We start from the raw sequence: 12,601 nt of genomic DNA on the forward strand, positions 1-12,601 counted from the left end.
GACATCATTTTTTGGCAAAATCAGAGAGCAAAAAATTTGCCGTTCAAACGAGAAATTTAACAGGCTAAATAGCGATTGTTAGGAGAATATGATAAGATAAGATATAGCACAATTTTGTCGATTCTTAGAAATGATGTCATATACCGAGAATTTATAGAAACCAAAATCTTCGACTGCCCAAAAATGTTTTCAGTCGATTTTGCTATTTTGCTTCAGGAGAATATGACAACATAGGAGGTGGCACAATCTGGCCGATTTTTGGAAATAACGCTATATTCATACGGCCACGTCGTGTACACTCGTTCTTTTCATCAAGAGCAGCGTAGAAGAAACGTGCGTATAGTTCAGCCATTGATCACTAGAGACCCTTATTCTTAGTTTTTACTGATTTTTTCACATTCCATCGGCGATCTTCCTATTCTTTACTACTCATGCCTAGTATGCAGTATACACAAAAACTTTTTTTACATTGTGTATATTTCAAATATATATAAGAGGTTGTTGTGAAAAGAATATATATGGCATAATTGGAATTTAATAAAATGTAAGAATTAAAAAAGGTGACTTAATATTGTATCGATGTTGTTATCACTAATAAATTCATCTATGCGTATTTGTTTTATTTACTAAAGTATGGAATAGTGAGATAATTTGTACACGAATATTTTTAAAATTTGTGCAAATTAAATATATTTATTTATGTATATGGCACATTGTGGTTGACAAACTAAAAAGATATATTTAAAAGAATTTCATCATGATTTCCAAAACTGTATGTATCACTCAAGAAGGCCCAGCAAATGCATTAGCTCTTAATAAAGATAACAGTCAAGTTGTTATAGCAGGTCGCAATGGTAAATTATTCAATCATAAAATACTAAGTTATTTAATACTTTGACTGCCACACTGAAATCACATATTTCGCTCAGGACGCCACAGTGTTTTAACACAGTGCACCATTAGATGCAAGATTTGTTCTCATTTTTTTTTATTGATGTTCTAATAAAAATGTTTAATTGTTGAATGGGGCACTTTTTATTTCAAAGTATCTTCTATTTATCGGTTATATTCAAAATGTCCTAACTGTCAATTTTCATTCAATTTTTACAATTGTAAGAAGTTCAAGCGCTCCTGTACCAATGACCACCGTGGCGTCACAGGAAAAACCGTGGCCGGTCTTATATGACCAACATGGCAGTCAAAGTGTTAATTACTGAAGAAATGATGACTGATTAATTATTTTCAATTACAGTTTTCAAAATATTTACTTTATTAGAAGATAGATTTGAAGAAGCTTGTAATCTACGTGTTGGGAAAAATTTAAATTTAAATTTTTCTTGCAATGATGTTGCTTGGAATCTTATCGATGGTAAATTTTAATCTTTCTCCTTTATTTTGTCTAAAATGTCAAGAGATAATGGGCGATTTCTTTTCTCAGATCATATATTAGCTACTGCAGCTACAAATGGTGCAGTGGTAGTATGGAACTTAAATAAGTCATCCAGATCCAAGCAGGAACATGTTTTTATCGACCATAAAAGGACTGTAAATAAAGTCAGTTTCCATATGACAGAACCTATGTGGTTGATATCAGGTTCTCAAGATGGTACTATGAAATGTTTTGATTTGAGAATAAAAGAAGCTACTAGAACTTTTTATAGGTAAATATATGATTAAGAAATATTTCAACATATGCATATTGAAAAGTATTAGATAATATTGTTAATTTCAGTAATACAGAATCAGTAAGAGATGTACAGTTTTGCCCTCATTCACCTCATACTTTTGCCGCTGTTTCTGAAAATGGCCATGTGCAACAATGGGACTTACGCAAACCAGACCGTTACTTTCAACATTTCACTGCCCATAGTGGTCCCATATTTGCCTGTGATTGGCATCCTGAAACTGCTTGGCTTGCAACTGCTTCTAGAGATAAGACCATTAAGGTAGTTTGTAACTATATGTTATTTCTCATCTGAATCAAAACTAATGTATGGAAAATTGCAGGTTTGGGACTTATTAGGTAAACCTAGTTGTGATTATATTATACACACAATTGCATCAGTAGGTCGTATAAAATGGAGACCTCAAAGAAAATATCATATATCCAGTTGTGCTCTTGTAGTAGACTGTAGTATAAATGTATGGGATATTCGTAGGCCTTATATACCTTTCGCAAGTTTCAATGAACATAAAGACGTTCCAACTGGTGTTGCATGGAGAGGCAATCCACAGTCTTTCTTGTCAACAAGCAGGGTAATAACATTATAATATTTATAGTAAAGTATTGCCTGCATTATTGAAAAGTATTAGCAGAATATTCTTCTGTAGGACTGCACACTATATCATCATGTGTTCAAAGATGCAACCAGACCTGCGAGTAAGGCGAATCCGCAAGGGATTGCGTTGAATCCGAAAGGAGACATTGTATATGCTTGTAAAGTAAATGTTCATGTTACAACTACAATGAAACAATTAACTAATATAATGAGGTTAATAAAGTTACTATTTAAAAATAATCTTGAAAAATAAGTCAATGAATATAATTCTACAATTATTTATAGGAAGACACCAGCTACAAATGATACGTTTTGTATGGCATCTAGCGTTATGCATAGATTTGCTATAAATATGCCACGGGAACCAAAATGGTTTAGAGCTTGTGCAGAAGGTTATTTGCTTTCTGGGAGATTAAATGATATTTGCGATCATAATGCCATCGTTGCCAGAAATGCCGGTAGAAATGATGTATGCAGTCGTTCAACTTAAAATCAATGTACCTCACGCTCGTATTATATTATTAATGCACAAAATCAACTTCAATTAGATTAGTACGGTGTGGAATATTATAAAAACTTTATACGCGAATCCTCTGGGAGCTATTTTAAAAACACCTCCAACTGCTTCCAAAGAAGATATAGTGAATACACTAAATTTAGCTCAAATTACAATCGGATCTGGTATAGATCAATCAAATACAGGTAAAGATATCAGTATGCTTAAGTAATACAATCGGTCTTTAACTATAATTTTCACTAGTAATTAAAGTTTCACAGACTTTTAACGATGTTTACAATATTTTTTTCAAGTACATGAAAATGATGTAAAGTCATTACAAGGAGAAGTAACAGGTGCAACTAGCGGAGGTGACGATGAGACAGAGACGGATGAAACGCCAGAAAACCAACATTCTATAGGGTCTATGTTACCTAGGTAATATTAACTATATTAATGGAAAATATTACATGCGATGTTTACTGTAGCTGGTTTACATTGTTCTTTTATGTGATATCTAGCTACAGACGAGCTTTTATTGATCATAAAGGTCCATCCAAAGGAGATTTCTTATTTGGAGAAAGCGAATTCGAACCTACAACTATGGAATATACTTCCAGTTACATGCATAATATGATAAATAACGATAACGATTGGACGCTGTCCAAAGAGGCGTTTCCTTTGCGACACGAAATAAAGGACAGATCTCCACCACCGGAACAATTTCCAAATCATCCACCAGATATTAACGAAGACTGTGCTTCGTTAATGATCGAAGATCAACCAAGTCAGTTAATAGTCTCGAATATACCTAAACCACAATTTTGGGATCCTACAAACTTGATCGAAGAAGCTTTGAAGCACCATGCCGCTCTTAGAGACATACAAACTTCTGCGTCGATTCTTATCGCGTTAGGAGAAAAACGAAAAAACTTGAACATCGAAACTGCTGTTCAAGAACATTGGATATTAGAATACTTAGATATGCTTGCAAGATTTAAACTTTGGAACGTGGCTACACAGGTTAGCGACAAATTCTTATTAAAACATCTTAATAATATTCATATGGAAATCACAATTAAGTTGATATGCATCGGTAGATTATTCAGTCGGTCTGGATTCCATCCGTGTCGCAATTAAATCAACAATCAACCGTAATACACACGTGTTGCTTAGCTTGTTCAAAGCCATTACAACGTGCAGCATGGTTTTGCGATCGATGTCATACGTCTCATCACGCACTCTGCTCGGTTTGTCATCAGGTAAGCTATTGAATTACGATCGCTCTTATATCATTATAACTGTATTCGCATATATATAGGTTGTTCGAGGAATTTACGCATGGTGCCAGGGCTGTACACATGGTGGTCATGTTGTTCATATGAACGAATGGTTCAGTTGCAATCGACAATGCCCTACTGGTTGCGGTCACATATGCGAATATACTTAAAAATATCGTGACAATAACGACTACAGTGTTCCACATTTTCCGTCAGGGTTAAAAGCATAGGAACTCTACGAAATACCAAATGTATATAAAAAGATTAAATTATTTATTAATTATATTTTTGTAAATTATACAATGGTGTTTGAAACACACGCCCGCGAGACTTGTATGTTCTGTTTTTTTATCTCTAAGATAACATTAGATTTTTTCAATGATACAAATTGTACAAAAATACATTCATATTTGAAATACTTAGTTCTTGCTTCCAGCAGTTTTATTCTTGAACATTTCTGTTTTTTAGCAGGTAAATATGTGAAGTTCTCATTTTATATTTCAACTATTTAATAATGTTTGTTAAAAAATAGTATAATGGTACAAAAATTATAAAATGCCATAATTTTGACAAAAAATAAGTGGAAACAAACTTAAAATGAACTGCTTTAACTATTTTTCTGATTAACTTTCATTATGACGCTCTTTACTTCGGTATACGCATGGAGACCGTATTCTCCGAGTTCTCTTCCATGTCCCGACATTTTGAAACCGCCAAATGGTACTTGGGGTTTTAGAACGTTGTATGTGTTAACCCTGGAGCATATAGTGAATAATATAAAAAACAAGGAAATAGAAAAAAAGTTGTTTAAAATATTGTCTAACATACCATACAGTGCCAGCACGGAGTCCTTGAACGATATAATTTGCTTTATCGATGTCTTTTGTAAATACTGCTGCTGCTAGTCCGTATTCGGAAGCATTAGCGCGTGTAATAGCTTCGTTCAAACTGCTGAATCTGAGAATTTGTTGAACTGGCCCAAAGATCTGAAGCAAATACCATTACGTTATTTGTAGATACTATGCTTGTTGCGATTTAGAAGTATGTAAGAAATTTCTCTATTAATTCATATGCACCTCCTCTTTAGCAATGGTCATGTGATCCACAACGTTGGCAAATACCGTAGGTGCTACAAAGTAACCTTTATCACCAACCCTCGTACCACCGGAAACCAGCTTTGCTCCCTGCTGTTTACCTGATTCAATCATGGACATGATTTTATTTACTTGTTCCTCGTCGATCTGTCGATAAAACAAGAGGTAAAATATAGAAAAAATTGAATTTAATTTATGAAAGCAATGAAATTAATGTCTTCATTTTGACTTCGTCTTGAAGTTGATTAGGTACCTGTGGACCCTGTTCCACGTTTTCGTCAAACGGATCGCCAACAACCCTAGATTTAGCGCGTGCTGCACTTCGTTCCACGAACTCGTCGTAAATATCATCTTCTACAAAAGTTCTCGAGCCAGCGCAACAACACTGACCCTATTGGAAAAATATAACCCAGTAGTAAATTTATAGAAATAGATTTTATTCTGAAATTAAAAAATTATAGCACTACCATGTTATAAAATAGTGCAAAGTGAGATGTTTCTACAGCATGGTCAAGATCGGCATCTCTCAAGACTATATTTGGCGATTTTCCACCAAGTTCTAACGTGGTTCTCTTCAAATTGCTCATCGCAGCACCCTGCTGTACCAGTTTTCCAACTTCAGTGGAACCAGTGAATGCTATTTTATCAACTAATTTATGAGCAACCAGCGCAGCACCGGCTTTACCGTAACCAGGAACGACGTTGACTACTCCGTTAGGGAATCCAGCATCTTTGGTTAATTGAGCTATAAACAGAGCCGTTAGAGACGTCTGCTCAGCTGGTTTCAATACGACAACGTTTCCTACAAACCAAAAAATGTAATTACTTGCAATTGCAGAGGTCCATCATTATTATATAATACGCACAATACTGTAACCGTACTTTTACGTGTGAACACAACTTAAACGTTTTTGATCAGTCAACTCATATCTATTATCAAGGAATTATTGTATGAAGAAGAAATATTATATTATATGAAGAGGTATTATTCAATTATATACCAGTAGCCAAAGCAGGTCCTAGCTTCCAGGCCATCATAAGGATGGGGAAATTCCATGGAATAATCTGACCGCAAACGCCAACCGGTTCATGACGAGTATAAGCTAAATATTTTCCATCGACGGGAATTGTTTTGCCATGATTTTTATCAGCCCATCCTGCGTAATATCGCAATGTCGCTATAGCTCCAGGAATATCGAACTCATATGCTGTCGAGTATGGTTTCCCGTTATCTAGCGTTTCTAAAGACTGATGCATATAGAGATTTTAAATTTTATCAGTAATTGCTCCCTCAAACAGTACTTCATGTAGTGCAGAAGTATTTTTACCGCGAGATAAGCGTGATTACGTTGCATTAAATCCGCCAAATTGTTCAATAATACGCCGCGTTCCGAAGCGTCCATAGTTCTCCATGGCGAACCTAATTTAAACGCTTTACTGGCTGCATTTACAGCTACATCGATATCAGCAGCATCACCTTCCTGTATCTCCGCGATAATTTCACCAGTTGCAGGATTTATTGCGGGAAATGTTTTGTTAGACTTTGACCGGTGCCATTCGTTATCAATAAATATCTAAGGTAAAATAAATTTCCCCATTAAAAGGCCAAATAAATCTATGAATGAATATTCAGACTAATATGAATTTTCATAGATGAGACATGTTTTGTTTATAATTATCGTTACTGTTATTTAATAATATCACTTATTCTTATCTTAAATATACGAATTGTAGGCAATCAAGGATATTTAGGCGTATGAAAAAGACCATAGAAAAAACCGCGTTGAAAAGATAAATACTAGAAAGCGAAAATTGCGAATTATGAAAATACGTTTGCAACATAAGCTTCTTGATTATCGATTATATTTATCTGAATAAATTTCGCAATGTCTTAAAAACTTCGTTAATGCTATGCTATTTATTTAAATGCAACAATTATAGATAAATCATCAAACATGAAACAAACATGACATGTCAGCTTTTCTTGCTTCTTGGTCGCAAAAATATTTAATTCGAAAAATTAATAAAAAATAGTATTGATAAAATGAAAAATGTGACCCGTCATGTTTTTCTTTATTAATCTTCAATCGCTATTAAGCCTTTATCTAATCTACTTTTATTCGCTTCTAAAACAAATTTTAAAATAAATCTTTTGTCTTTGATTTCCGTAACAATACGTAACAATTGAACTATAATAACATTTGAACTATAGAACATTATATATAAGTATGAAGTAAAAGTGAGAAGCATTTATTTTGCTAAATCTATTACGTACAACGAATTAATAGACAAAAATCTTTGATTGTTATATGTAGAAAAAATATAAATCTTCTGTTTTTAGGAAAATTTGTTACTTTAACGAAGATCCACATGAGGAGAAAGATTTTTCAAGAAATCGTAAGATACATTTCTGTAGATGTTAGGTATAAAAATTCTGTAAATAGAAGAGACTCAATATACACACATGCACAATAAGAAACAATACTTACTCCTGCATAAAGAATCGCAGGATTCCTCTCTGGTGCCGGTCTAGCAGCAGTGGATAAGTATCGTGGTAATTGAACGTTTTTTAGCAACCGCAACATGATTACTTTTCTAACTATCGCAACTGGTCCAACACGTACGTTAGTTGGAACACTACTGCTCTTTGTTGCTGTCGGCACAGTGCCGAGGTTAGTTGCGTTGCGTAGCTGTAAGAGAAAAGTGCACATGCGCGTTGGTTTCTTGTATCATAAGAAATAATGTGTATATAGTGTATTTGTATGTTGTTCAAAGCAAATTATCGTTACACATTATATGTGTCGTTATCGTTTCATCGAGTTTATAAATAAATATTTTTCACAAGACGTGTACGCAATGATCTGGTATATAAGAGGTTAAATATGTGATAAAGCACACATACACGCATATATGTCTGTATATGTTATTAATCCAATCATACCTATTATGTGCTAAGAATACCAATTGTTGTTTAGATTCCTTCCAATTATTGTTATTTATTATTTGATTAGATTCCATTCGACATAATCTTATCATTCTATTAGAATTAAACACTTTATCAATTATATTTAATCTAATTTATATTGTGTAGCTTTTTAGCTTTCGAATAACGATTCTTTTGTGTGATACTATTTATATATGTACATTGCTGTGTCCAGAAACAAAACGAATGTAAGTATGTAATTGGATCGTCTCGTTGAGACCGTTCAAATCACCGTTTTATTAAATTGTATTTTCTTTATATTAGTAGATTGCTCTATTATAAAATACGTCAAATCTATCCTAGACAATGCCAATTAGCTTTAGGATTATTTGTAGAATCCACATTTCTTTATAATATCAAAGGAAAGCAGCCCATTAAATATTTCTAAGAAAATTTCGTAAATAAGAAGAGGTACGTGTGTACAACTTCATTGACTGTTTCTTGTTTAGTATAGAATTATAGATATCGATCGTAATGAGCATATTTACATTTAAGGAACGTAAGATAGTGGAAAACAAATGAATCAACTTTATTGATAAAATTTAATATAATTGACCTGTTAGTATCGACTCGCACTTAATTACTTTAAATTATCGAAGTTTTTCCAAAGTTTTCAAATTTCGATGTTTCGTGCATCGCGAGTTTCGCAAACGACTGAAAATTACTGTGGCACAACATACAAAGATAACAAGTGTATTTATAATTAAAAAGGGGAATTACGCCTGCTTGTAAACTGTCTTAAAAAGTATGAAGCGGGTATAATTCGTATTACATAACAAATGCCTATTTTTACCTGTAAACATGACATTTATTTCGATAGTTATATACAAGACTCGCGTAACCACACAATGAAAGTTCTGTGACGAGCATTAGGCTCTCAGAGAATACGCTTTTCCAAATATCCGGACGCTTTTTCGACTTTTCGTTTATCGTAGGCTGTTTCAGATTTTAGTCAAAAAAAAAATACGTATAGAAAAACAGAAGGAGAAAAGATACGAATGAAATAATATGGAACGAGGAAGGAAGGTGAAAGAGAAACAGAGAAAGCGCGGGGTAGAGAAGAAGAGGAAAATGGATCAGGATAAAATACGCGGAACGAAAAGATAATACAGTATTTCATCGATTCCTTTTACTAGGCATTTAGATCACATTTAGAACTTGCCCGCAAATTGTTTACATTGTGATATATTTCGTCAACAAAAAGACGCCGGCCGTTTATCGTGAAAAAGCGAATACGACAAGGGTAATATTTTTAAAAGCCTCTTATTGTGAACGCTTATTGTATGCTTCACTTGTTTATTTATTTTTCATGTCAATGTGTTAATGTGTTTTGAGCTGTCTCAGGAGTTGATAACAGTTTAGAATTAATTTGCGTCAGTACAGTAGTAAGAAGTTCATTAAATATGATTTAATATGACGCGAACGCGTATTTGCGACAAAAATCAACATACGTGATATATTTTTTTCATTTTCTTTTCCCTTTAATCCTTTTTGTTCCTTTTTTTTTACTTTTTTATTTTTTTCTGTTTCTTTTTTGAGAAGAGACTCTTGGTATAACGTAAAAAAAAGTTATCTGCCTCGAAATGCGAGGGAAAAATCCTATAAAACGGTTCGAAATTTTTCGACTCGTACGTCTATTCTTCGAATTTGCTAAACAGCGATTGTACGAATTTCGTACGCTATAAAATTATTTAAAACGATTACGCACGCTTACAATGATAGAGTTAGATTAGACGCATACGCTAACACCCTTTTTTTCTACGTTCATTTCAATACTGGCTATTCTTTCTTATCGACCGAATCGATGCAACGTTATTTTTTTATTTTCGTATGACAAACTGCTTGCATGTAATTTGTTATAAAAAACGGGGCTCCGCATTTTGGAACGATAGGTCGCTGTGACATCCGTTTTCTCGTGGACGCAAAGGCGTCATGTGTCTGTATCGTTTTGTACAACGTTTCGTCGTCGGAACGAGAATCGAGATGAGGAAACGAAAATGGCAAAAGTTCAGAAGAGTAACCGTTACAGTGCAGACGCTGTAGATTTCCGTAAAACTTGTCCGTAGAATATCGCGAGCGATTCGTTCGATTCGTTTCATTAACCGAAAGGCTAAAAGATTCTCGAGCGTCGAACAGAGGCCGGCATCCTCTCGTTAGTCCTTCGATATCGTTTCCGTTCCGTCCACAACGGAATGTAACGTTCGCTTATACCTACTTAGTCCTATGATAGGACTCCTATCCATAAGTCATCAGTCCCTCGTCAATTTGAAACATAACGTTTATTAAAATATTTTATAATAAAATCTTTAAAACATAGTATAATTTTCTTATCATAAAAACGATTAATAAATGTCAACTTCTTTTTGCAATTACAACGTTCATATATATCTCTATGTAAGAAACATACGAAGCGTCCGATGACTTATGAATAACATAGCGTCTTATTTGCGTACATTTACGTATATTCGAAATAGCAGCGCTGCTGCTCGCTCAAACGTCCGCGAGAGTATCGCAAAGGTAGGCAGGCTCGAGAAAGGAACGATGATTGCTCGCGAAAAAAGATGTCATAGTCTCGGCCGTCAAGGAACGCGTTTCGCGAGTTTATGACGCGTCTTAAGGCCGTGAAGAGAGAAAGAGGGCTCGAAGAAAGGAAAAGAGATAGAGAACGAGATCACCAGATGAAATTCGAAACTAATCATTGGAAGATCGTTAAAGGTATTCAACGATGTCGCATTTGATAGATATATTCGGACAGCTGGCTACACTAGCGCCGTAGCCGGCCCTCGAGGAACTTTTGTGCCTCTCGGTGAGCAGCTTCTGAAAAATCGGTAAGATTGCCAGATCGAGCAATTCGCCGTCCGACACGGCACTATACATTTTCGAAACGTTCGCAGCGGAACCACCAACAACGTCTGAACTGCTACCGGTCACGGAGCTGGCCGTTCCCGGTCCGTTCGCACTTCCAGCCACACCACTGCCTCCACCACCGCCACTGCCACCTCCACGCGGATTCGCGCTTGCGAATTTGTTATTGTGAATGGTAGCGACGTTTGGCGTACTTTGCACGTATTCCAGGCGAGCCTGCTGCCGTAGCTTCGACTCGGTGTGTCTGCACTCTCGTATTCGGCGGGTGGCGCGATGCGGGCACTCGATCATCGCGTGACCCTCGCCTCGCAGCCTAGGACACTTTTCTCGCGATCTCTCGGACACTGACCGCTGGATGATCGTTGACATGGATCCTTCATATTTCTCTGCAAGTACATGGAGCACGGAAATGTTTATTCCACATCCACTAAAATGCTGAGTTACGGTTTTCTTCCATTTTTAATCATTATGAAATAGTTTTACAATTATTACAATTTACCATTATTAAAAAGTAGTATAGGATTTTATCAAAATCGAAATATGACAATATGACAGAGTAGCAAAAAGAGTGGCGTTACTCACCTGTATCGGAGTAACTCGCGTTGACCATAGCGGGCACACTCGGAGAACTTGCGTTTTGAGAATCGTAGTGCTTTTTCTGCCTTCGCGGTGGAGGCGGAGTTTCTGCCGAGCCGTTCAACATCGTCCGGGAGTGTCTTCGACCACCATGTTTCTCACAGCGGTACCCAGTACCAGAAAGTAACGCCCGACGATGACCGCACTCGCCGATAACGTAAGATTTATCGAGGCCAGAATTCAACGAGATTTCCGTTGCTTCGGATTTGGATACGTTTTCAGTTGAAATATAGCTGATGCAGTTGGCCGGTACGCTAGTCCTCCGGGTTTGGAACAATTCGTGATGGGAATGAGCCATCCCGTTACTTTTTACGGACGATCTCCTTTTCAGAGAATGATGAGCGGATGCGTTTGTCGCCGCAACTAGAATGAAACGAAATGATTGGAAGTGAGAACTTGCACGAACTCATCGCGAGAATCGTAGGATCAATAAGTACTGAGGAGAGCTGGAAGGAAGTGCTGATTGGTTATCTCCAATAAATCCAATACGATTATAAAATCAGACGCACATATTGGTGAAAAGTTTCACATTTACAAATAAGATCATGTAACATTGTATCAGACGAAACGAGCGAAGGAGTAATCAGAAGATTGGTCGAGAAGACTCAAGGGACTTCTTTCCAGTTTTGCGCAATATATAGAAGTCGACCTCTCACCAGAATGTCGATGTTTGGGCACGAATTGCAACGGTGGAGGCAGAATCGCCTGCTCGAGGTAGTTCTGCTCATGAAGTTCACCAAACGAGACATTTTTCGTCGGCGGAGGTGTAGGGAGTCTGGACCTACGATCGTCTTTAGATCTGATCGACTTTCCATGTCTGGGTATCTCAGTCTCTTCGAGGATAATAGCGTCTCCTTCTTCGACAATTTCCGGGACGAATTCGACATTCGTTTTACCAGCATCAGGTCGTGAGTCCGGACTCCTTTCGGTAAGAAGAGGCTCGCTCTCTTTCCCAGGTCCGGACGAAC

At 36.2% G+C, this 12,601-nt stretch overlaps 3 protein-coding genes across 5 annotated transcripts in view; 1 reads left to right on the forward strand and 2 right to left on the reverse strand.

Annotated features, from left to right (window-relative positions):
- The first annotated feature begins 214 nt into the window (after positions 1-214).
- LOC100741832 (GATOR complex protein WDR24) lies at positions 215-4,584 on the forward strand. Its single transcript, XM_012390768.3, has 13 exons — positions 215-631; positions 736-854; positions 1,253-1,369; positions 1,439-1,661; positions 1,733-1,946; positions 2,008-2,256; positions 2,332-2,492; positions 2,565-2,748; positions 2,828-2,981; positions 3,090-3,213; positions 3,297-3,798; positions 3,876-4,037; positions 4,097-4,584. The coding sequence occupies exons 2-13, from the start codon at positions 758-760 to the stop codon at positions 4,223-4,225; spliced, it is 2,316 nt and encodes a 771-aa protein (XP_012246191.1). The 5' UTR covers positions 215-631; positions 736-757; the 3' UTR covers positions 4,226-4,584.
- Positions 4,392-7,870, reverse strand: LOC100741713 (aldehyde dehydrogenase, mitochondrial). The gene is made up of 8 exons (XM_003492844.3): positions 7,639-7,870; positions 6,478-6,723; positions 6,151-6,397; positions 5,617-5,951; positions 5,403-5,540; positions 5,132-5,296; positions 4,884-5,041; positions 4,392-4,810 (listed from the first exon to the last, which is right to left on the reverse strand). Exons 1-8 carry the CDS (start codon positions 7,858-7,860, stop codon positions 4,663-4,665), a joined length of 1,659 nt encoding a protein of 552 aa, XP_003492892.2. The 5' UTR covers positions 7,861-7,870; the 3' UTR covers positions 4,392-4,662.
- Positions 7,871-8,637: 767 nt separating this feature from the next.
- The window catches only part of LOC100741596 (gamma-aminobutyric acid type B receptor subunit 2), a 63,373-nt gene continuing 59,409 nt past the window's right edge, over positions 8,638-12,601 (reverse strand). For 2 of the 3 annotated variants that reach the window (XM_003492843.3, XM_024370637.2), the window contains 3 exons: positions 12,290-12,601; positions 11,580-11,996; positions 8,638-11,383 (listed from right to left, as the gene is read on the reverse strand). In XM_003492843.3, coding sequence (XP_003492891.1) covers positions 10,842-11,383; positions 11,580-11,996; positions 12,290-12,601 — 1,271 coding nt within the window. In that variant the 3' untranslated portion in view covers positions 8,638-10,841. The remainder of the gene's footprint in view (positions 11,384-11,579; positions 11,997-12,289) is intronic. The other variant, XM_033323253.1, reaches the window with a different exon arrangement.

Source organism: Bombus impatiens, unplaced genomic scaffold, assembly GCF_000188095.3.
Source record: "Bombus impatiens unplaced genomic scaffold, BIMP_2.2 scf_0872, whole genome shotgun sequence".
In the NCBI taxonomy this organism is placed as follows: domain Eukaryota; kingdom Metazoa; phylum Arthropoda; class Insecta; order Hymenoptera; family Apidae; genus Bombus; species Bombus impatiens.